Here is a 27,004-nt window from a genome sequence, read left to right as displayed (position 1 = left end):
AAAAATAAAATTATCAGCTAACCATTCAACCCAACTAGTCCTTGCCAGTATGCACACTCCATTTAGCCCCACCCAGCTCTGGAGGCAAAACCTAGTTTCTTTTTTGTGTATGTATTTTTCCTATAAATCAGTATGCCATTGATCCTATCTATTCCTTGTGATGGTGATTTCCACATTTCAATCAGTCTTTGGGCAATTATTAATGGATTTATTAGTTATCAACTTATTATTTATGCCATCCACATAGACCCCCAGCACAGCCGTCCAAACTCAAGCCCTCTAGGCATAAACTCCAGCACTTTATTTGCATTTTCTAATGAGTTCATTAATCTATCTTGCTCGTTTATGATGTTTACATCTGAACCTTTTGATCTGTTGCACTCAGCACAGATAGGAGAAGAGTTGTCAAAAGGATGGATGGAGGGGTTTTGGCACAATAAACAAAACGTCCTTGTGGCTGTATGGCTGAGGTATTCTGCATCTGTCTTCCCTAGAAATAGGATTTTTACTGATGTAAAAGAAGAGGCAGAAGTGACACAGGATAAAGGCAAAAATGGATGAGAAGAGACACCTAAAAGGTTGATAATCCTCAAAGTTGAAAAGTTTCAACTGAATCATTTGAAGATTAAAAGATAAGAGAGTGTGTGGAAATTGCAGAAGTGCCAGCTACTATACTGCAATTCTCCTTGGATGTGGGGGTGGCGAAGGAGCATTGCAGAACTGCTTTGTCACACTTTTTATAAATAGCGGGTAAGGAGGATAAATCCAGCAGCAAAAAGGTGAGTAAAACTGCCATCATTGATCGGGAAATTCCGACAATAACCCAGAACAAAATTAATTCGTACTTATAAATGCATGAACCAAGAAATAAAAGTCAGTGTGGATTTATTAACAGGCAAATTATATTTGATTACCTTAACTATTCATTAAAAGAATGGAATCAAGTCAATCGATGACAGTGCAATTTATACAAAAGCAAATTACTTCAATTCTTGGAAATCCGTAACAAAAGCAGAAGAGGAGATAATGTTCCAGTGTTAATGACAATGTTACTGAATGGGAGACATGGCTGAAACACTAACATTGAATTTAGAGGGTGCTTGTGGTGCAGTGGTAGGATCCCTACCTCTGTGTCAGAAGGTTTGGGTTCTAGTCCCACCTACACAGGAAGTGTATTATAGCATATCGCAATAATGATAATCACAGAATCAGTACAGTGCACAAGAAGCCATTTGGCCCATCGTGCCTGCACCAGCTCTTTAAACAAGTATCATAATATCCTACCTTTTCCCTATATCCTTGCACACAAGAATAAGAATAGAAAATGCTGAACTCACTCAGGCAGCAAAGTGAACTAAGAAACAGAATTAATATTCTTGTTCAGAGACTTTTTAAAATCAGAATTATATTCATGCAGTCAATATTTTGGCTTTCACTTGATGGAAAATTTAACCCCCTAGTAGTGGAGAGTGAGTGGCTAAAATACAACACAGAGGCACTCCAAGAGATTGAAGTTATGACCACTCAATGGCAGGAACAATTTTGTTTTACTTCATTAGTGGAGTATTAACTGGACCAGCATTTATTGCCCACCATGATAGCCATTGAGATGATGATGGGAACTGACTTCTTGAACAATTGCATTTCTGCTGGTGTAGAAATAGCCACAGTGCTGTTAGAAAGGGAATTCCAGGATTCTAACCCAGCAACAATGAAGGAACTGCAAGATAGATGGGACGCCAATCCCGTAGACTGATTTGTTCTGGATAGCATCGAGTTTGACGTGTTACCCATCCAGACAAGTGGAGAGTTCCATCACAGGCACCTGCCTTGTAGGTGGATAGGCATAGGAGAGACAGGTTTCTCATTGCAGAATTCCCAACCTCTGACCAGCTGTTACAGTCATAGCATTCATGTGGTCAATGGTTACCACTAGGATGTTGATACCAGGTTTTACTATTGGATATGTAGAGGATAGTAACAGACTTCAGAAAACTGATAGATTGATGAAATGAGAAACCCTTGGCAGATGAAATTTCATGTAAGGAAGAATGCAGTGGCATTCAAAGTAAATGGTAACATTTCACAGGTATTCAAGAGGGGAGGAAGTTTCCATTTGTACACTGGTATTGTTAGGTCCCAGTGGCAAACCTGTTGTTATGTCTCAGTGAAAATGTCAGTGTTCCTTTAATGGATCTGTTCACAGTATCACGTTTGTCACATTTGAGTTGTGTGCATAAAAGATCAAACTCCATCTTAGCTTAGATCACTTGAAGCAAGACTCTAGAAATCACACTCCCTACTGTAACATAATAACCTATTAGATCAGACACTTATCAGAAGAATGTTTTGTACATTACAGCTGTAATAAATATCTGATGGATTTTTCAATTTCATGTTCACCATTATGTGGAGGTGTTGGACTGGGGTGGATAAGGTCAGAAGTCAGACGACACCAGGTTATAGGAGAAAGTGAGGTCTGCAGATCAGAGATGAAAATGTGTTGCTGGAAAAGCGCAGGTCAGGCAGCATCCAAGGAACAGGAAATTCGACGTTTCGGGCATAAGCCGAAGAAGGGCTTATGCCCGAAACGTCGAATTTCCTATTCCTTGGATGCTGCCTGACCTGTTGGGCTTTTCCAGCAACACATTTTCCACACCAGGCTATAGTCTTGCAGGTTTATTTAAAGCTTGTTAGACCATAAACCTGGTGTTGCATGATAAACTGAGTGTGTGGTTATGATGTTACAGGAAACAAAACAACCTCTACAACAGTTGTATGAATACTAGATATATAGAAGACAGTAAGAGACTTCAGGCAAACCATAGGTGGATCAGTGAAATGCAAAACACCAGGCAATAAAACTAAATGCAAAGTATGCAATGGCACTTTTAGGAGGAAGATAAGAATTCGATGATTCAAATTAAAGAATGTTTAAAAGAGAATACAAGAACTGAGGAATACTGTACTTAAGCATTAAAGCGACATATTAGCAAGGTTACTTAAAAAGCATCTGGGATTCTAACTTCTAATAAGAATGAAGAAAGTGAAAAATAAAGATTAGTTTATAGTGGAATAAGGTGTTCCTTTATAAGCAGCATATTCAAACGAGAATGTCAAAGTGTAAGAGATTGTTAAAAAGTTTGGAGTAGATTGGTAACAGGCACAAAAGAGTACAGCAGAGCACTTAAGGAGATTTGACAAAGATCTTCAAAAGCACTTTGATTTTTTTTTTAAAATCTACCGTTTCCAGGCGGAGGATCTTTGGTAACCCGAGGACACAGGATCAAGGTGACTGACAAAAAGAAAAAGAATCAGAAGCAACAAGTTTTTTTGTTTTATATAATAAACCTGGGTTTAGGAATGCACTGCCCGAAAGGTCACTGGGTACAAATTGAAATGTTACATTCAAAAACCAATTGGAAAAATATGAGAAAGCATCTTAAAATAAAGGGGCTATGGGGCAACAATGAGATTATTGGATGTAATTGGATAGTTTTCTGGAAAAGGTGGGATTGGCTGCGTCATTCTATGAGTCAACCACTGACCTTTAATTTCAGTTCACTGTTTTTGTCAGCTTGCCTTCATTATTGTTGTTGTCACCACCTAAATCCAATTGATTTAGCTTTGATCACAGTTTTACTATTTTGAAAAAATACTACTGTAGTCCCCTGTCGGTCAGGGGTTAGATAGTATATTTGGATGTCAAATAAAGCATCATTGTCTTGCCCCTTTTTTCTATCATATGATGAGGGCATTGATGGCTAGGCCAGCAGCCACTAGCCATCCTTAATTGCCCAAAGGGCAGTTAAGAGCCATCCACCCTGCTCTGGAAGTGGAATCTCAGTCCAGACTAAGCAAGCAAAGCAGATTTCCCTCCCTAAAAGACAGATGGGTATATCTTGCGTCAAGTATCAGATGGTCTCTGCACAGACAACAAGCTCAATCTTGAAATCACATCGGGTAAGATTGGTCAGTAGGGAAAAATAATAAAGAAAAGCTGTTTGTTAGCTCGTGCCACACCCGGAATAGAAATGTGTGGGTCAGTGTTGAATTGGGACTGCCTAAAATTACATTTCATGGGACTGTCACACAATTGCCATGCGAGTATGGGTTGTGGATTTGAATCCAAATTATACAGGTGAAAGCTTGGCCAATGCACTGCTCAGCTCATTAATAGCAATCTTTAGTGATTATTTTAATTAATTATTTTAAAACTGGCTTTGACCTATATCGATGATAATGTCTGTATTGTGTGTCATTAAATGCTTGCAACAGCTTTGGGCCTCCCTAGGGTCAAGTTAAAGCAGTATAAAAATGCAAATTCTCTCATTCACACATCACTGTGTTTAAGTCCAGAACACCAAATTAGTTCAATTCCACCTCTAAATCATTTCATCTATTTGTTGCCATGAAGTGCCATTCATTCCTGAGTATATTTGCAGTAAAATACTTAGCCAATTGCAGCCAGTTCCATATAAGCTGGTCTGACATGAAAGGTTGCACTGAGATTCAATACTTTGATGTTTATACAAGTCTTATCTTCTACATCTGGACTAAATTCCTATTGCCAAGAGTTGTAACTATAACATAGCAGCACTTTTGCACTGAAGGCTCACAGTCCAAATATTAAACTACATGTTATACATTCTGCATGCCCTGATTACATTTTAAACTTTTGAATATGGTGTTTCTCCCCCAGCATTACAAAAAAAAAGCATTTGGTTAGTCTAAAATTCTGTTCAAATTATGTCAAGCAACATTAAAATTCAACACAATTCCCAGACAATTTGCTGGCCAGCACTTTTAAAATCAAACACCACCACTACTGAGCAAATCCAACCAAAATCCAATTGAAAATACAACAGTAAATATATTAAAGAAAATCATACAGAATCCATTCCAGGGCACAGACAGATGTTTCCTTCAAGAAAATACTCTACTTCAATATTTGGTCGAGCAAATACACCAGGTTTTTCTGTCAAAGTCAATGCAAGTTTGTGTCAGTGTAGAACTTTTCATACCTCTGCTGTGTCAGGTGAAGTCACTTTTCCCATCCATAATAATAGTGTCATTTTAGTTTCATCAATGCTAGCTGGTAAGTCACATCTGTTCTGCCATCATACTTGTTGATTGTTAGAACACAAAATCAATGCAACAAATGAAAAGAAATAAGAATGCAAACTGATTAAAGGCTAGTTAAGTTTGACAAAAGCAATATAATGATTGAAAGGCGAAAGTGATGGAATTATTTAGAACCAAAAGTAATAACTGAAAAGGGAAGGACTGCAGGGAAAACAGAAGGAAGGGACAGTACAATGGCTCACAGTGCCTGGGACCTGGATTCAATTCCAGCTTTGAGCAACTGTTTGTGTGGAGCTTGCACATTCTGCTTGTGCAGGTTTCCTCCGGGTGCTCTGGTTTCCTCCCACATTCTGAAGATGTGCAGGTTAGGTGAATTGGCGATGCTAAATTGCCCAATGTGCAAACTTGGTGAATTACCCGTGGAAAATGTAGGGTTACGGAGATAAGATGGATCTGGGTGTGATGCTCTTCGCAGGTAGAGTGTGAACTCATAGGACATAGAACAATACAGCGCAGAACAGGCCCTTCGGCCCTCGATGTTGCGCCGACCTGTGAACTATTCTCAGCTCGTCCCACTACACTATCCCAAAATCAGCCATGTGTTATCTAAGGATTGTTTAAATCTCCCTAGTGAGGCTGAGATGGGTCAAACGATCTACTTCTACACTTTAGGGATTCCATGGTTATGAGAGAGGAGGAATGGAGATTGTGCAAAAAGGGGAGAGCAAGCCTGGAAATTTTCAGAGTCACTGTCTTAAAATATAGTCAAGTCTCATTTGCATTAAACTGAAATTCACTGGAAGTTTAAGTTTCTTCCACTGAGGAAGCTGTAATTAGTTAGTTAGCTAGTTTAATCCAATTTCCATTGCTTTTCTTCAAGGTTCAGGTAATTGGGAAAGCAGATAACATATGGTTATGGATTAAGAATTAGTTAACTGGCAGAAAACAAAATAGGAATAGAAAGGTCATTCTCAGGATGGCAGTCTATTAGTGGATACTGCAAGAATCAATCCTGTACCACATGATCATAATATACTGTTATTCAAGAAGGGAGCAAGAGATAAATAATGAAACTACAGACTGGTCAAGCCAACCTCAGCTTTGTGAAAACTATTGAAAGCAATTCTGAAGGACAGAATTAAGTTGCACTTGTAGATTCAGAGATTAATTAAGAAAAGTCAGTATGATTTTGTAACTTGATTGAATTTTTCGAAGAGGTGACCAGGAGTGTAGAGGAGGGCAATGCATTCGACAGTCTACTTGGATTTTAGCAAGGCTTTTGTTAAAGGTCTCACATGGGAGACTGATAAAGGTAAAAGCCCATGGGATCCAAGGAATTTTAGCTAATTGGATTCAGAATTGGTCGAGTGGCAGGAAGCAGAGAGTAATTGTCAAGAGCTATTTAGGTGACTGGATGTCTGTCTAGTGGGGTGCTGTAGAAATCAGTGTGGGGCCCCTTGGTGTTTGTCACTTATATGAAAACTTGAAACATAGGAGGGCTGATCAGCAGATTCACAAATTAGTTGGATGGCAAATAGTATGAAACATAACCTTAGATGACAGAAGCATATAGACAGATTGGGCAGATGGACTGATCAACAGCAAATGGAATTTAATCTGGATAAGAATGAGGTGATGCACTGGGCAGAACAATCAAGGCAAGGGAATACATGATGCACAATTGGATTCTGGAAAGCACCCAAGGATCAGAGGGAGCTTACTGATCCCTTAAGGTAGCAAGTCAGGTAGATAAAGTTGTCAAGGTGGCAAATGGGATACTTGCCTTTATTAGTCGAGACATAAATTGTGAAGAATTGAGACCCCAGTACCAATCCTTGCAGTACACCATTCATGACATTCTGCCAGACTGAAAAAGACCCACTTATTTCTATCCTCTGCTTCTAATTAGTCAACCAATTTCTATCCATGCTGGTGTGTCACCCTCAATATCATGAACTCTTTTTCTCGCCACAATTAACTTTGACGCAGCCCTTATCAAATGCCTCTCAAAATCTAAACACAACACATCTGCTGATTCTGCTTAACCTACAGTGAAACTTACTTCTTCAAAAGAACTCTAATAAATCAATTAAAACAGGATTTCCCCTTGACAAGGCACTGCTGAATAGCTTGATCTTATCCAATTATTCTGTTGTAATGACTTTAATAATAGCATCTTATGTTTTCCCTAACGTGGTATGTTGACCTTCATTGTAAGACAGCTTGAGTACATGAGCAAAGAGGTTTTGCTGCAATTATATACAGCCTTGGTACACGCTGTACCCAAAACATTGTACGTAGATTTATTTTCCCCTTATCGAAGGATGCACCTTACATACAGGAAGTGAATGTTCAGACTAATCCCTGGAATGGTGAGACTTCTTATGACAAGAGGCTGGGGGAAAAAAAAGAGCCTGTGTTTGCTAGAGCTTTGAAAAATAAAGGGAGGTGATCTCGTTGAAAGTTACAAAATTCTCACAAGCTATGACAGGTGATGTAGATAAGAATTTTCCCAATTGATGAAACACAACCAGAGGACATAGGCCCAAGATAAGGAGTAGGCCACACATAACTGAGGTGAGGAAAAATTTCTTCACGTAGAGTGGGGTATCTTTGAAATATCCACCTCAAATTTCAGACCATGCTTGAGACAGACATTTAACATATTTCTAAATACCTGTAACACCACAGATGTGGAGTTTGTGCTGAAAAGTGGAATTGAGGTAGATGATCAACTATGATCTAATTAAATGGCGGAACAGGTTCAACAGGGTAAATGGCCAACTCCTACTTTACTCCTCAAACTAGAGAAGATCTATAGTATACTGTAAATTGGGAAAGTGAAATCAGGGGAACATTCAAAAAAATTGTTGAACACTGGCCATCCAGAGCTGGTGGGAGCACAAACAATGATTTCACAAAGAAACTGGATGGGCACTTTAATAAACATATGCACAGGGCTACAGACATCAGGCAAGTGAATGCAAATGACTGGATTTCTCTATGACAACTGGCACAGACGCAACGGGATGCATGTCCTCTCGCCCTGCGGCAAGTGAGTCTAAGAGAAAGAAAACAGTAAATTGCTTCCAAAGATGGTATGAATACAGCAGAGGTTAGTACCTAATCAACCTGCAGAATCCTCCTCACTAACATCTGGGGGCTAGTGCCAAGCTTGAGAAAGCTATCTCTCAGACTAGTCAAGCAATAACCTGACATATTCATACTCATGGAATCACACCTTACAGACAATGTCCCAGATACCACTATTACCATCCTGACAATGTTCCAACAGAGTTCCAGGACAGATCCAGCAGAGGTGGCAGCTCAGTGGAATAAACAGGAGGGAGTTGTTCCTAGAGTCCTCCGCATTGAATCTGGACCTCATGGTTTGAGGTTAAACATGGGCGAGGAAACCTCCTGCTAATTACCAGTACTGTGCTCCCTCAGCTGATGAATCAGTACTCCTCCATGTGGAGGAAGCACTGAGGGTGGCAAGGGTGCAAAATGTACTCTGTATGGGGGATTTTAACGTCCATCACCAAGAGTGGCTCGGCAGCAGCATTACTGAGTGAGCTGGTTGGTTCCAAAGGACAGTGCAGACCCAATCTAGCAGCAGGTGGTGAGAGAAGCAAGAGGGAAAAAACATTTCACCTCATCCTTAACAATCTACCAGCTGAAGGTGCATGTTCCCATGACAGCAATGCTAAGAGTGAACACAGTACAGTCCTTGTGGAGATGAAGTCCTGTCTTTACAATGCTATATTGTGTGACATTCCCACTGTACTAAATATGACAGATGTCAAACAGATCTGGCACACAAAACTGTGTATCCAGGAGGCATTGTGGGCCACCAACAGCAGAATTGGACTCCAGCACAATCTGCAACCTTATGGCCCAGCATATCCCCCACTCAACCATTACCATCAAGCCAGGGAAACAACCCTAGTTTAACAGAGTGCAAGAGGGCAGGCCAGGCCAGAAGCAGCACAAGACATACCTGTGGATGAGGGGTCAATCTGGTGAAGCTACCCAACAGGATACCAAAACAGCATTAGCAACAACTGACAGACAGAGCTAAGTGATCCCATAACCAACAGATCAGATCTAAGCTCTGTAGTTCTGCCACATCCAGTCGTGAATGGTGGTAGACAATTAAACAACTCAGAGGCGGCGGCGGTTTCACAAACATCCTCATTGATGGAAAAGCCCAGCACATCAGTCCAAAAGATAATGCTGCAAATGCTTCAGCCATCTTCAGCCAGAAAGTGGATGATCCATCTCAGCATCCTCCAGTAGTCAAGTAAAAAGTGAGGTCTGCAGATGCTGGAGATCAGAGCTGAAAATGTGTTGCTGGTTAAAGCGCAGCAGGTCAGGCAGCATCTAAGGAACAGGAAATTCGACGTTTCGGGCAAAAGCCCTTCATCATTCCTGATGAAGGGCTTTTGCCCGAAACGTCGAATTTCCTGTTCCTTAGATGCTGCCTGACCTGCTGCGCTTTAACCAGCAACATATTTTCAGCATCCTCCAGTAGTCCCCAGCATTACAGATACCAGTCTTCAGCCAATTCAATTCACTCCACGTGTATCAAGGAATAACTGGAGACACCAGATACTGCAACGGCTACATTCCAGCAATAGAATTGAAGTCTTGTGCTCCAGAACTTGCTGCTCCCATAACCAAACTCTTCCAGTACAGTTACAATACTGAACTTTATCTGACTGTGGAAAATTTCTCAGGTATGTCATGTACATAAAAAGTAGGACAAATCCAATCCAGCCAATTATTGCTCCGTCTACTCTCAAAGTGATGGAAGGTGTCATCAATTGTGCTATCAAGCAGCACTGGCTCAACAATAAGCTGGTCAGTGATGCCCAGTTTACTTTCCACCAGGCCACTCAGCTCCTGATCACAGTACAGCCTTGGCTCAAACATTGGACAAAACAGCTGAATTCCAGAGGTGAGGTGAGAGTGACAGTCCTTGACATCAAGGCTGCATTTGACCAAGCGTGGCATCAAGGAGCCCTAGCAAGACTGGAATCAATGGGGTTCAGGGGCAAACTTTCTGCTGATTGGAGGCATGGCACATAGGAAGATAGCCGTGGTTTTTGAAAAGGAGTCATCTCAGCTCCAGGACATCTCTGCAGGAGTTCCTCAGGGTAATGTCCGAGGCCCAACAATGACCTTCTCTCCACCGTAAGGTGGGGATGTTTGCAGATGATTGCACAACAATGTTCAGTAGCATTCTTGGACTGCTTCAGTATCCAAGGAGTCATGTTCAAATGCATCAAGATCCGGACAATATCCAGGCTTGGGCTGATAGGTTGCAAGTAACTGTCAAACCACAAAAATGCCAGGCTAGAACCATGATCAGAGACTGAGACAATCTAACCACCACCTCTAGACATTCAATTATGTTACCATCACTGAATTCCCCACTATTAACATCCTGGTGATTACGGAAACGTAACTATGCCCGCAATATAAACAGTGGCTCCAAGAGCAGATCAGAGGCCAGGAATATTGTGGCAAGTAACTCTCCTCAAAGCCTGCCCACCATCAACAAGGCACAAGTCAGTAGTGTGATGGAATACTCCCATTTGCCTGAATGGGTGCAGCTCCAACAACAGAAGAAACTGGACACTATCCAGGACACAGCAGATAGTTTGATTGACACTGCATCCACAAGCATTTACTGCCTTCACCATGATACGCGGTAACACCCCAGCATGTACTACCTACAAGATGGACTGCAGAAAGCGCTTCACAGAAGGCTCCCAAGCACTGAGGATGTCACCGAGATAGGGACCGAAATGTCTGCAACACAAATTCCCAGCTCGGTGAACAGAACCACAACATTTACCAAAGATCCTCAGACACCACCTTCCAAACCCAGGACCACTTCCATCTAGAAGGACAAGGGCAGCAGATACATGGGAACATCACCTCCTTCAAGCTCCCCTCTAAGCCACTCACTATCCCGATTTGGATGTATATACGTCATACTTCTTTCACTGCCACTTTTGATCAAAATCCTGGAATTGGGGGCAATATGGATACATCTGCAATGTCTTCTTCCTCATTGCCCAGGTTCAGGATTTACTTTCCTGGCACTCTGGACATTGTTAAGACAGGTGCCCTCATACTCCCACAGAAACAGTTGCTATAATCTCCCAACAGACATTTAGTGAAGAAATGAAAATCTTACACAAAGTATTATTTAAAACAGAAGTTGTACAGATTCAGTTTAATTACAATATATTAATTATTAGTTAATTGCCTTCAAACATATCTTTTCCAAAAGCTTATTCACTGTGCACGGACACTACTCTATGTAACTTAGGGAAATCGCATGACAAGACAACTAGACTTTGATGAGAGCAGAAGGAGTTAATAATATCTGAACCTAAAACCAATTCTATTGGGCATGAAGGGATGAGGAATACAGAAGGGAGATTAACCATGATGAAACATACCTCATAACTCACAACAATGACCTACAAACATACTAGCTTATAACAGAATTGTGCCCTTATAAAAGAACACAAGTAGTAGGTGGAGTAGATCATACAGAGTCATACAGCATGTAAACAGACCTTCGGTCCAATTCATCCACACCGACCAGATGTCCCAACCCAATCTAGTTCCACCTGCCAGCACCCAGTCCATATCTCTCCAAACCCTTCCTCTTCATATACCCATCCACGTGCCTTTTAAATGCTACAATTAGAGCAGCCTCCACCACTTCTTCTGGCAGTTCATTTCATACACGTACCACCCTCTACGTAAAAATGTTGCCCCTCAGGTCTCTTATATCTTTCCCCTCTCACCCCAAACCTCTGCCCTCTAGTTCTGGACTCCCCCACCCCAGGGAAAAGACTTGTCTATTTATCTATCCATGTCCCTCATGATTTTATAAACCTCTATAAGGTCACCCCTCAGCCTCCGACACTCCAGGGAAAACAGCCCTAGCCTATTCAACCTCTCCCTATAGCTTAAATCCTCCAACCCTGACAACATCCTTGTAAATCTTTTCTGAACCCTTTCAAGTTTCACAACATCTTTCTGATAGGAAGGAGACCAGAATTGCATGAAATATTCCAACAGCGGCCTAACCAATGTCCTGTACAGCTGCAACGTGACCTCCCAACTCCTGTACTCAATACTCTGATCAATAAAGGAAAGCATACCAAGTGCCTTCTTCACTATCTTATCTACCTGCGACTCCACTTTCAAGGAGCTATGAACCTGCACTCCAAGGTCTCCTTATTCAGCAACACTCCCTAGACCTTTCCATTAAGTGTATAAGTCCTGTTAAGATTTGCTTTCCCAAAATGCAGCACCTCACATTTATCTGAATTAAACTCCATCTGTCACTTCTCAGCCCATTGGCCTGTTTGATCAAGGTCCCGTTGTAATCTGAGGTAACCTTCTTCACTGTCCACTACATCTCCAATTTTGGTGGCATTTGCAAACTTACTAATTATACTTACGCTTGCATCGAAATCATTCATATAAATAATGAAAAGTAGTGAACCCAGTACCAATCCTTATTGCACTCTACTGGTCACAGGCCTCCAGTCTGAAAAACAACCCTCTGTCTTCTACCTTTGAGCCAGTTCTGTAACCAACTGGCTAGTTCTCCCTGTATTCCAGGAGACCTAACATTGCTAATCAATCTCCCATGGGGAATCTTGTCAAACACCTTACTGAAGTCCATATAGATCACGTCTACCACTCTGCCCTAAATCCTCTGTTACTTCTTCAAAAAACTCAACTTTGAGACATGATTTCCCACGCACAAAGAAATATTGACTATCCCTAATCAGTCCTTGCTTTTCCAAATACATGTACATCCTGTCCCTCAGGATTCCCTCCAACAACTTGCCCACCACTGACGTCAAGCTCACTGGTCTATAGTTCCCTGGTTTGTCCTTACCACCCTTCTTAAACACTGGCACCACGTTAGCCAACCCACAGTCTTCCAGCACCTCACCTGTGACTATCTATGAAACAAATATCTCAGCAAGCGGCCTAGCAATCACACCCCTAGCTTCCCATTGAGTTCTAGGGTACATCTGATTAGGTCCTGGGGATTTATCCACTTTTGTGTTTCAAGACATCCAGCACTTCATCCTCTGTAATATGGACATTTTTCAAGATGTCACCATCTATTTCCCTACATTCTATATGTTCCATGTTCTTTTCCACAGTAAGTATGGATGAAAAATACTCATTTAGTATCGCTCCCATCTCTTGCAGCTCCATACAAAGGCCACCTTGCTGATCGTTGAGGGGCCCTATTCTCTCCCTAGTTATCCTTTGGTCTTTAATGTATTTGTAAAAACCCTTTGGATTCTCCTCAACTATTTGCCAAAGTGATCATCATTCTCCAATATTCAACACAATTATCGTTAATTGTGTACTCCAACGCCACTTTCTGGTCAGCTCCACATATGCCTCAATTCCCCAAGAGATCAAAATTCTGTCTATTTCAGCCTTAAATGCATTAATTGGAGGCAGTATGTGGTAAGGTTAATCTGCTGTGGATTTGGGTTTGAATCCTAATCTGCACGACACATGCCATTTGGCACATGGCTCCACTAATAAACAAATATGGTTTCCTTTGATGGTCAGCATTTTAATTTGGAACCCAACTCAAATTCTCAACCAGAGCATCATTGCTAGTTTGACATATATCAAGGTTGCCCACAGGGACCATTACAATTGGAATGGGACAGGGAGGATCCAGGCTCCTCTCCAGCCTGAAGCTCTAATTTTGGAACTGGACAGATGGTCACATTTACAGAGAACTGTACTCATCTCTCTGATCAAAATGTCTCCTAACGTTGTCACCTTCCTTTTCTGTCCCCTCAGTTGCAAAGAGTCTTCTACCTTGGTGTTCTGGTCAGTCATCTTTCCACCCAAAGATTCCCCTCATTCACAAAAGTAGCACACAGTGTGTGTGTACTGAATACAAATCGGGGATCGAGGTTCCTCTATCACTACATACAGAGGAACCTCGATTATCCGAATACTAATTATCCAAAAATCAGATTACCCAAATGAAACGTTACATCAAAGACGTGTTTCCAACAGTAATCGCATCTTTTGTTTACAGGGATTAAACAGGCACAGTCTCCAAATGACTGGCTGCCTGCCCTCCCTCTCTATCACACTTTCCCTGGGGTTCTACACAGGGGTGTATCCTAAACACCCCCCTTCCCCAGAAAATCTCTCCAACATTGGCTTGTACAGGGCAGAGGTGGAAACTGTCAAAATGTTGCAGTAAAATGTTATGTAGGGGGACTGTGGCTGTGTGCATGCACTATTTGGAGACTTACCCCACAAAGGCAGCAGCAGCAGTCTTGTTGGTGCCCAGTCCAGCTGCCCTAGAGAGGACACGGGTGTGTACAGGGTTGAGGGGTGCTGCTGCTACTCTCCTGGCTGGGGAGCAGACTTTAAAACTCGAGTCCCAGATGAAAAGCATTTAAATCGATTAACCAAATAATAGATTATCCAAATGAAACAGGGCCCGCCCAACATGTTCGGATAATCAAAGATCCCCCTGTACAGGTTTCCCAAGTTGGCATGGCTCAAATACTCCAGTCACTCACCACTGACCAACTCTGAAATTCTGAGTAACCTGAGGGGCTCAACTGTCCCTGGAACAACGTTTTCCAGTAACTCTAGTCATACCCAATGGCCAGTTAAATATGTATTTCAGACTCTAGCTCAGCAACTGAGCCAAAATTACAAAAGCTGCAGAACTTTAATGCAAATTTAATTGCAGTGCATTCCATGGATTCCCACATTCTGCAGTCACAGTACACCACCACTCCTGCCGGATTTCCCTAATCTTATTTAATTCACCATTTGTCACAAAAAACCTACACTTTACTGTATTGTATGAAAGTAGAAAATGCCCAAACACTGAGGTCTGGCAATATCGAGTGAGCTTTTCAACTCATGATTTTTCATAAAAGCTGGGAAGGGTAGAGTGATACACAGGAGGGTGAAAATGAGACAAGGAAAGTTTATCATAAGGCAGGACTTGAGATTTTAAATGATAAGACAACTGTCAAGGCAGAGGCAGGTGGGAGTAGCAATTAGATAAAGAAATAAAGTCAGATCCAGAGGACTTAGAAGTGACAGGATAATGAATAGCTGACAACTGAAAGCAAAACAAAGCATAATCAAGGTCGACACATGCAAAGACTACAGAACAAAATGGCGGCGTGAGAGTTATGCACAGATTATGTCTTCAATTTCTGGTCCAAAGGCAGTAACAGTGCCACATCAAAAGATGAGACCTGGCTCCCTCAGCTTGCAGATGTCACCTATCATTTTTCTAATGACTGTCCTTTCCTTTTCATTTTCTCTTTTCCACTCCCCATTTCACCTACTTCAAAATTTCTCATTACGAAAAGTCAAAACCCTTAACTCTTGAGAGAGAACTCGATACTGCCAGACCTTGAACTTCAAGTTTCCATTTTAAATTTCCAACTTTAAGCAGTCATTGCATTTTGCTTTCCTTTTTACTACAGACTGGCTTACTAATTAGTTATTAACTAGCCAAAAAAATTTCAATTTTAAAATATATCACAAGCCAAAGTAAACTTGCACAGTAAGCATCTAATTTACTCAAATTCTGAAAAAAGACTCTGCTTATGTTGCCAACTAGAACCTATCCCACTGTACGACAATGCATTTGAAATTTCACATGAAGAAATCAGTATGATGAAGAATAATTCTACACAGCGAGGATCAAATTGATATCAGATCTCCCTCAAGGACTTTGCAAGTTTAGCAAGATCACAGCTGAATCACAGACTGGGGAGGTCCATGTGTTGATTTATGCTGAGCTACTAAAATTCACTTGCTGCAAGATTACTGTGATTGGATTTTATTCTGCCACGGTCAAATACTATTTGCTGATGCCCTTGTGAAGCATCTCGCGATGTTTTACCAGGTCATAGATACTTGCATAAATGCACATGATTTTGAATAATGGAGCAAGAGAATTAAACAGACGACTATCTCAGTTAATATTCATTACCCAGGTCCAAATGCAAAAAATGGCCACTTGAGGGAAGCAAGAGAGCACAACTAGGTATGTTAGAGTTAATGTATTTAAAAAGGGCTAAAAATTGACAGAGTATTAATAAGAGTAAGAAAATCATTAGTCTAGATTCAACCTAGTACTGAATGTCTGCCAAATGAGACATCCTGCCAACAATGTTAGAATGTTAATACAATGTGATTTCCTCTCTTTCCCCCCCCCCCACCTTAAAAAGCAAGTCACCAAAAAGACAAACCAGGAACATTTCAAAGGAGCATAAAGTAATTTTACTTTCTCCTTGTCTCATTTAGTTCAACTTCTTCAACTGAGCGCATGGTCTGTTAAAGAACTCCTACATTATCTCTTCAAGGTATTTACATTGATGACAATCTTGCAAAAACAACAAATCAAAAATAACATCAACTATACCAGCTGAACATAAATTGAAAATATATCTCAAGTTTTAATTCGAGTTGTTAGTAAACTTCACAAGGCAAAGATTTCAGCATGAGAACCACATACAGATACCTTGACAAATTGTTGTTAGCCCGGATCAAAAGACATTCATGATGACTTTAATTTCTCTACAGACTCTTGTGCAGGTACTGCAACAATCCACTGCTACTGCCAAGCCAATGTCAATATAGAGACTATCATTCAAACAGATTTATTTAACCTTGCCACCCCCTCAAAACAGAAACATCAATTCGGTTTTCGACAACTGCCGATTTAATTTCATAACTGCACATACCTTCACTGACCGGCTCTTCTGGCTGCTAAATCTTCATTTTAAAATGGACTGCAGATGTAAAATGAAAAAAAGTGTTTGTTCTTTCACAACCAGATTGCGTAGGAACAGATTCCAACAATAACTTCTGGAATGTTCCTTTCAGAAAACACAATCAAGGTTGTGGTAAATGTGCAGAAAACTCACCTCTGAAGCCAGCCGATGAAAGCAGTTCACTGCTGCTTACCACATATGAATACAAACATGGAGCAAGAAGAAATGATATGTTTATGGTCTTGAAATAGCTACAAGACCACACCTAAAATCTATTGCTGAACACACATTTAAAAAAGCCAACGAGCTCTGACTGCTCCACATGTTTCTATCTGGCAAGGAGTATCAGTACATGCAATATCAGAGAACACAAGGGCATTTGTGAACTCAATACACACTGATGTAATCACTTCGGATTCTGATGAAAAGAAAACCTGCATACAGTGCTGCTGGATATATTAAAGGGGGCCTTTGGCTCTGCTTGTTAATTAATTTTGTTAAAATCAGTTAGCAAATTATATTTAATTTGTTAACAAAACAACCTTAATTGATTTTTATATGGAGAGAAATATTGACAAGTTCACATACACAAGTTACAAAACAGTTGTCAATTAGGCAAGCAAGATAAAACTAATTAATACATTGCCAGCTAACACTGCACTCTGGCAGCTACTACACAATGTCTGAAGATATATTGTTTGCCACATTAACTTACAGTACTGTTATTAACCTCAGTACTATTATCAAATTTCAGAAAAGTCTAGTGGAAATTACCCTTAAGGTTAAAAGTGGGCAGTGATTGCTAATGTTATTTGCTACACCTTGTCTAGAACAATTCAAACCTCTCACTGTCCTTACTTCCCCTTCACTGAACAGGTGGCTGACCTATCAACTAGTTTATGTAGTGCTTTGTAATGCTATGACTCACAGGACTAGGTGTTAGTGTAAAATCAGTGGCATTCAAAACTAGATAAACTTAAGGAAACTTCTTTTCATAAATGGCATAAACTAAAAAGATATGTCTCTCTAATAGCTCCACCAGTTAAAAAAGGAGTAGTTTACAAACCAGTTTGCTCTCAACAAAAAACCTGTTATCATTATCACAAAAGTGGAAACAGATGCAGTGGGAGTGAAGTTACACAATATCCAAAGGACGGAGAAAGACCAAAACTTGCAAAATGATATTTTTGCATTGCCCAGTCAACCATTCGCACATAAATACAATCTTGTGTGAACTTTTAGCCAGCTGAACTTCACACAAACATCCCAATGAGATCAGTCATGAAGTTTAAGCAAATATTTCTCTCTCAGGTGTACAAACACATTAGTTATATAACCACAATTGTACTTACCCTTACATCTCCATTGACAGCCCTCGAAGAATGATTCAAAGAAATATGGGCAGGATCCTTGTGGTAAACCTTTAAAAGCGCACGATCTTGAATGCTCCTAAAATCAAATACATCAATTATTATGGAAGATGACAGAAGATAGATTTCTGTCATTGAGTTTTAGGTTTTTGAAACAATTTCAATACAAAATGGATACCACAATAACATACTTCACTAATAAAATATTTTATTAGAAATCCACACTCTCTTGAGCTGTAGATAGAAAAATTCTACCTTAATACACTTCTCCACCCACCAGGTCACATGGGAATTATGACTAAACAGAGACTTAACAACACAGCAAGTAATTCCTGACTAGGTTCCAATGTCCACAATAAATAGACAGCAATAACCAGCAGACATAGTGCAATCCTTTGAGTAGCAATACACTTACCATTTTTTAACAATGCTTAAAAATGGCACAATGGCAAAAAGCAGCACCAGAAAACCAATAAGATTTGGATATTTGAGTGGAAACACACAGTAACTTTAAGGATAAGCATTCATTAAACAAAACAGGTGGGGATCTGACAAATTGCCCCAATCACCCACAGACTGCCCATTAGTATAACTTAATTGGTACATTTGTTAAATAATGCGAGTAGATAAAGTGGAAGAATTATTAGCAAAAAGTTATCCAAAATAAAAACCACCTCTAAAAGAACTGCAATTTTAGAAAAGAGTGGCAACTGTTAAACCAATCATGGGGTAATTGTTTGTGCAGAGCCATGAGCGCGCACACATTGACAGTGTACACCACTAGTATGGTCCTGCATGTGATTTTTTTTTTAAAAAACAGTACTCATCAAGTAGCTATCAATCTCCTTGGCTGTTGTTGTATTTGATTCAAGTTTTTTGCACCACCAGGTCACCATTACTAACCTTTGCACTCCCATATTAACATTGCACTAAAAAGAGAAAATGACTGCTATAAGATTTTCTTTTGAGGCAATCAACAGTCAGAAAATGCAACCTGAACAATTAAAGGAAATTCACTTGCTTACCCAAAATGGTAACTTTTTTAGCCTCTTGCTCATCAAGAAACCATGTACCTCTTCCTTAAAATTATCTAGCCGTAAAACTCCATTGCCATTTTAGGACACATTCCAAAGATCCATGACCTTCCAAAATAATTTCTCCTTCTCTCTTAAATTGGTGACCCCTTATTTTTAAATAATGATCTACAATTATAAACTCTCCCACAAGAGGAAACATCTTTTCCACATGCTTCCTGTCAATACTCTTCAGTATCTTATAAGTTTCGATCAAATTACCTCTCACCTGTTCTGAATTCCACAGATACGAGCCTGTCTACCTTTTTCTCATAAGGTAACCTGCCCTTTCCAGATATTAGCCAAGTAAACCTTCTCTGAACTGCCTTAATCCCTCCTTAAATAAGGAAACCAATGCTGTAAAAACATTCCAGACCTGACCTCATCGAATGTCCTGTATAAAAGAATAAACTTCCCACTTTTGTATTTAATTCTTCCTGTAATAACCGATAACATTTTATTAGCTTTCTTAACTACTTGCTGAACCTGCATACCATTCAAACATGAGGACATTCCTTACTCAGATCAGAGAGATTGGCAATATCCCACCATTTCATTAACATACTTTTTTTTTATTCTTCCTAGTAAAAATGGACTATTTCACAATTTCCCACATTCAATTCTATTTGCTACATCACTGCCCACGCACTTAATCTGTTATATCCCAACATATCCTCTTTATATCTTGTTCACAACTTACTTCTGTACCCATCTTTGTGTTAACAGGAAAGTTAGCAATCATACCCTCAGTCCTTTCATCCAAGTCATTCATATAAGTTGTATGAAGTGGAGGCCCCAGCACAGATCCCTGTGGCACAATTTTGTTCCATCATTTATGCCTACTGCTTCCTATTAGCTAGCCAGCCAATCAATCAAAGATCACTTCCCACCAAATTATAAACTTTCATTTCCTGCAATAACCTTTGATGTTTAACCATGTCAAATGACTTCTAGAAATCTATGTACAATATAACTGCTGGTTCTACTTTGGGCAGAGATTTTACTTAGAGCCATCGAGTTATATAGCATAGCAGACCCGACCAGCTACCCTAAACTAATCTAGTCCCGTTTGCCATCATTTGGCCCATATCCGTCTAAACCCTTCCTTTTCATGCACCCATACAGATGGCTTTCAAATGTCAGAACTATAAATCAAAAGAACTCCAGTAAATTGGTTTAACATTATTTCCCTTTCACAAAACCATACTGACTCTGCTAAATCAGATTGATTTTTTTTAAGTGCCTTGTTACAAAGGATTTGATATTAGCTTACTACATCTTCATGATAGAGATGGTAAGATAGCTGGCCTGCAGTTTCTAGCTTTGCCTCCATTCCTCTATGTTAAAAAGGAGTCCATTTTCTATTTCCAATCCAATGTAAACTGCCTCAAAATTAGAAATTTGACAAATTAAAATCAATGGAGAAATATTTACGTTTGTCACTTGTTTGAAGGTTGTAAGATGATATTCGTCAGGGCCATGGGACTTGTCCTCACAGCTCCAACAATTTGCATTGTACCACTTCTTTGGTGATAGATCTTATTGAATTGTGCCCTCCCTTCTAGTTCCTGACTTACAGGTATTTGAGATATCACTTATATTCTCTACGCAAAATACCTATTCACATGCCATCTCCTTACTTACATTATTAATCCCCAGACTCACTTGCAACACAATCACGCACACTTCAGTAGTCATTCTTTGCTTTTTAAAAAGTATATATCCCACTGAATCCCCTAACCTGCCCAATCATCTTGACACAATTATTTGGTTTTTCTTGCAGTTTAATATTATCTTCAATTTTACTAGTTTACCAAGGATGAAAAGTTCTCTTGATAGAATTTTTAAATCTCATTGCAAGGCATCCATTTGGGGTATTCTGAATTATCTTGTGAAATGTCAGCCAATGCATCATTGTGGATCCATCCATCACTTAACTTGCCAGTTCATTTTAGCACACACTAATTGTTCCTATTTAAACTTAAAACATCAGTTCTGTATTCACTGTTTGTTCTCTCAGGTTAAGTGTAAAATTCAATCTTTTATGATTATTGTTACTTAGGGCCTTAATGCCTTCATCAGAATATCTTTACCGTATCCAATCTCATTGACAATATCAGGTCTAGTACAGCGTTGGCTCCAGACAATGCTGCACCAAAAATCTGTCCAGTAAACATTTTATGAGCTCCCCATTTAGATTACCTTTGCCTTGTGATTTTTACTCTATTTGTAAAATAAAACCCCCAATGATTATCACCATAAAGTTCTGACAAGTTGCCATTATTTCTTTCTACACCATTCTACCCTGTCATTAATGTTAGGGGTCTGTACACCATTCTCATCAATGAAAAAGACAAGAAATCCTTATCTCAACCCTAACTGTTTCCACATCTTAGTATCCGGAACTTGGGTCACTCTTCACAACTGTGCGAATACCCTCAGAAAATACCAGAGCTATCCCCCAATTTTACATAGCACCCTATCCTTTCTAAATGTACCCTTCAATATTCAGGTCCCAATCTATGTTACCCTGCAGTCATGTCTCTAGTGCTGATCTTCCTTCCAGTCATTTGTACCAGTAAATGTTACCCCGTACAACATTGGGGGGGGGGGGGGGGGAAAGAGTGTTGGAGAAAGAGAATTAAATACTGATAATATGAAGTACAAAAAAAACTGATCTTTGATTCTGTGGGAGAAGACATCATGCAAATCTTCAAACGCACAACTGCATTGCAGGAATCTCACAGCTATATTATTATGTACATAGTTACTGAGTACATATAAGAGAGCTTTTAGTTGCGTCCCTGTAAACATCAACACTAGTGCAGCTTAAAGCAACCCAAAACATTTTAGATGGATTTAAAAACTTACCAAATTTGCCACAATACAGTCAACTGAAGCAGTCATCTGGGAAAGGCTTTAAAGCTTTAAACAGAAATCTGCCTTGAAGACCAACATGCCTGCTTGTGCATTTGCCACTGTACTTATCGGAGTGAATGATTCCCTTTTAAAGGTGGGTTGAACTTTCAGCAGTAATTACTTAAAAAGCAAGTGAAATGCAAAATTACAGGGTTGGCAAGCACATTCCTTCTCTACCCTTCAAGATGAATTATAGGATTGCTCTCAATTATCTGCCAGTCAGAACATGCAGTTGCCTACAGTAATAGTAAAAACCCAATCCTGCAAAGTACATACATTAACACATCAAAAGCACAAGTACAACTATATTCTGGCAGGAAATCAAAGGCAGATGCCACTTGCGAGAAATTGTTATGGATGAACTCAACCAGCACAGACAAAACAATCCTGCAAAATTCTACAAGTAAACGTGATGAAGCGAAAGTAGTAAGGTGAAGCACTGAGCAAAAGTCACGTTCAAACCCTGTGGTCTGATCATTTCAGCTGTAGCTGTAAGACATTTTAAAATTAAAATAATTTGCACCAATTTTTCAAAAAGAAAATCAGCTTCAGACAAAAATTAGAGCCATCCCTAAACTCAGTAGCCTTTACCTGCCTTTTAATCTGCTCAGGAACACCAAAGAGTTCCGGCTCATTACTTTCATTGGTAACTCCTGCAGTTACTAATCTGTAAACATTCGCATCAGACCAAGCTGTTCACACAGAAATTTATTTAGTTATCAGAGTATTGGGAAATAATATGAAAATAAAGTTGAGAGAAAATCTGAAGAATCAGAGTCATTGAGGTCTACAGCACATGGACATGTCTTTCGGCCAATTGAGTCTGCTTCAGTCAAAAAACTTAACAATTCTAATCCTTATTTTTCAGTGTTTGACTCATAGCCGTGTATGGCTTATACTGCAAACGTAAATCTAAATACTTTTAAAATGTTGAGAGTTTCTACAGCTACCAACCTTATAAACAACAAGTTCCAGATTCCCACCAACCTCTGCAGGAAAAATAATAGAAACATTGAAGATAGGAGCAGGAGGTGGCCATTTGGCCCTTTGGGCCTGTTCTGCCTTTCATCATGATAATGGCTGATGATCCAACTCAACAGCCAAACCCTGCTTTATCCCCATAACCTTTGAACTCATTCACTCCAAGTGCTATATACTTAGCTGCCTCTTGAATATATTCAATGTTTTGGCATCAACTATTTCCTGTGGTAATGAATTCCACAGGCTCACCACTCTTTGGCTGAAGAAATGCCTCCTCATTTCTGTCCTAAATGGCCCACCCCAAGTTCTCAGACTGTTACCCCTGGTTCTAGATGCACCCACCATCAGGAACATTTGCCCTGCATCTACCCTGTCCAGTCGTGCTAGAATTTTCTAAGTCTCGATGAGATCCCCCCTCAAGCATCTTGGTACGTGTGACAATAAATTCAATTTAATTCAATACAAAACTCCAACAAAAACAAATCTAATCTTGTCAATCTCTCCTCATATATCAGTCCTGTCATTCCCAGAATTAGAGTAAAAAGTGAGGTCTGCAGATGCTGGAGAGCAGAGCTGAAAATGTGTTGCTGGTTAAAAGCACAGCAGGTCAGGCAACATCCAAGGAACAGGAAATTCGATGTTTCGGGCCAGAGCCCTTCATCAGGAATGAGGAGAGGGTGCCAGGCAAGCTAAGATAAAAGGTAGGGAGGAGGGACTTGAGGGAGGGAAGATGGAGATGTGATAGGTGGAAGGAGGTCAAGGTGAGGGTGATAGGCCGGAGTGGGGTGGGGGCGGAGAGGTCAGGAAGAGGATTGCAGGTTAGGAGGGCGGTGCTGAGTTCAAGGGAATCAACTGAGACAAGGTGGGGGGAGGGGAAATGAGGAAACTGGAGAAATCTGAGTTCATCCCTTGTGGTTGGAGGGTTCCCAGGCGGAAGATGAGGCGCTCTTCCTCCAACCGTCGTGTTGTTATGTTCTGGCGATGGAGGAGTCCAAGGACCTGTATGTCTTCGGTGGAGGGAGAGTTGAAGTGTTGAGCCACGGGGTGGTTGGGTTGGTTGGTCCGGGCGTCCCAGAGGTGTTCCCTGAAACGTTTTGCAAGTAGGCGGCCTGTCTCCCCAATATAGAGGAGGCCACATCGGGTGCAGCGGATGCAATAGATGATGTGTGTGGAGGTGCAGGTGAATTTGTGGCGGATATGGAAGGATCCCTTGGGGCCTTGGAGAGAAGTAAGGGAGGAGGTGTGGGCGCAAGTTTTGCATTTCCTGCGGTTGCAGGGGAAGGTGACGGGAGTGGAGGTTGGGTTGATGGGGGGTGTGGACCTGATGAGGGAGTCACGAAGGGAGTGGTCTTTGCGGAACGCTGATATTCTATTCCCAGAATTAGCCTGGTAAACCTTTAATGCACTCCCTCCAGAACAAGAGCAACCTTTCTTAGAAAAGGTGACCAAAATTGCACATAATATTCCAGATGTGGCCTCACCAATGCCCTGAATACCTGCAACAACACATTGCTGCTCCTGTACTCAGAACCTCTCGTAATGAAGATCAACATACCATCTGCCATCCGTACTGCCTGCTGCATCTGCATGTTTACCCTCAGCGATTGGTGCACAAGGACACCCAGGTTCTGCTACACACTCCCCTCTCCCAATTTATAGCTATTCCGGTGATAATCTGCCTTGTTTTTGTTCCCAAAGTGAATAACCTCACATTTATTAAAAAACTTACACTGCATCTGCCATTGGGTTGCCCACACATCCAATCTGTCCAGATTATGCTGAAGCATCTGCGCATCCTCATCACAATTCACCCTCCCACTCAACTTAGTATCAGCTGCAAACTTTGAGAAGTTACATTTTGTTCCCACATCCAAATCATTAATATATATTGTGAATAGCTGGAGTCCCAGCACCGATCTCTGTGGCACCTTTCTAGTTACTGCCCGTCAATTTGAAAAGGACCCAGTAATTCTTAGCTGAAAATGTGTTGCTGGTCAAAGCACAGCAGGCCAGGCAGCATCTCAGGAATAGAGAATTCGACGTTTCGAGCATAAGCCCTTCATCAGGAATGATTCCTGATGAAGGGCTTATGCTCGAAACGTCGAATTCTCTATTCCTGAGATGCTGCCTGGCCTGCTGTGCTTTGACCAGCAACACATTTTCAGCTGTGATCTCCAGCATCTGCAGACCTCATTTTTTACCCAGTAATTCTTACTCAGTTTCCTCTCTGCCAACCAATTTCCTACCCTTCTTACTTGCCCCAATCCCATGTGCTTCAATCTTGCACAATAATCTCTTAGAATTCTCTATGTCCCCTGTAAACCTCCTGCCCTTTATCTTAAATCCATGCCTTTGGAGCGTATTGCTCATGCTCTGAACTCTGACCTGCAATACCTGGGTTCAAGTCCCATCTACTCTAGACATGTGTAATGACATTGCTGATCAGTTTTATTAGAAAATATCTCCCATATACTATCTTAACCTGTTCTGCTACCTTGGAGGAACTAGTGGACATGCTTACCAAGGTCTCTCCTAGGTGCTTCCTGACCTCACATGTATTTCCTTGCCTTGTTTGTCCTTCCAAGAACAACAGATTGAATTCCAATTTCTACTCATCAGTCCATCTGACCAGATGACTAGATCCTCCTGCGTAATTTAAGACAAACATCCTCCACTCTCCACCAAATTTCAGATCATCCGTGAACCTACTGTGACAGGCTCCCAGTCACAAAAACAGCCTCAACCATCACCCTCTGCTTCCCCAGTCAATTCTGGATCCAATCAGCTGGATTTCCTTGGATCGCATGGGCTCTTCCCTTCACTATCTTACTTCCATGTGGGACTTTAACAAGAACCTTGCTGAAGTCCAAGTAGACTACATTTGATGTGTCGCGCTCATCTGCACATCTGGTCATCTTTTCAAAAAAATTCAAATAACTTGGTCAGATAGGAACTCCCCTAAGCAAAACCAGCCAATGCTCCATCCACCCCTTCCCATGACTACCACCTCCCCAGTCTGACAGAGCCAACGGTAGCTGCATTGATCTATTCAGTCACCTATGGGCTCACACAGAGTGGAAGGGAGTCATCCACTTCTGCGAGGGACCACTGACGGTTCGTGATTGGTAAGGGGATGAAGTGTTATGGGGCGAGGCAGCAAAATAGGATCAAGAAACATATCAACCATGATCAAAACGGTGGAGCAGACTCAATTGGCCGAGTAGCCTAATTCTGCTCATATTTTTTTTTTTAAGTATAGTCTACCTATGCCCTCTGGTTCTACACATAATACTATGGTGATCCTAAATGGGCCCTACTCTATAACTAATCTAGTTATTCTCTTATTCTTAATGTTCTTCAAAATTAATTAGGATTTTCTTTTATTTTACCTTCCATTATTCTGTCATTCCCCTTTTCACGTTTTCTCTTGCACATTCTATATTACTCAAGGGCTTCTGCTGTTTGAAGCCCTCAGTATCTGCTATAAACCTTCCTTTTCATCTTTATCCAATCCTGTATATTCCTTGATATCTAGGGGTCACTGGATTTGCTAGCCCCACCTCCTTTTTATTCATTGGACCACGCTGACCCTGTCTCCTTATTTCATTCTGGACTGTGTCCTACTGTTCTGACACAGACTTATCCAAAAGTATCTGCTCCCAGTCCACTGTGGCCAAATCACACCTTATCAGCCTTCACCCAGTTTAGAACTTTGATTGCAGGCCCATCCTGG

The 27,004-nt window shown here is 40.7% G+C and overlaps 1 protein-coding gene across 7 annotated transcripts in view; it reads right to left on the bottom strand.

Moving 5' to 3' along the window:
- Positions 1–27,004, bottom strand: part of si:ch211-285f17.1 (sickle tail protein) — a 689,517-nt gene that overhangs the window by 130,447 nt on the left and 532,066 nt on the right. For 6 of the 7 annotated variants that reach the window (XM_060825000.1, XM_060825002.1, XM_060825004.1 and 3 more), the window contains one exon: positions 18,281–18,377. In XM_060825000.1, coding sequence (XP_060680983.1) covers positions 18,281–18,377 — 97 coding nt within the window. Of the gene's footprint in view, positions 1–17,081; positions 17,171–18,280; positions 18,378–27,004 lie in introns of those variants that run through there. The other variant, XM_060825003.1, reaches the window with a different exon arrangement.

This window comes from Hemiscyllium ocellatum, chromosome 5 (assembly GCF_020745735.1).
Source record: "Hemiscyllium ocellatum isolate sHemOce1 chromosome 5, sHemOce1.pat.X.cur, whole genome shotgun sequence".
NCBI lineage: Eukaryota > Metazoa > Chordata > Chondrichthyes > Orectolobiformes > Hemiscylliidae > Hemiscyllium > Hemiscyllium ocellatum.
Note: the sequence above shows the minus strand (reverse complement) of the source record. Positions and strands in the feature narration are given on the sequence as shown.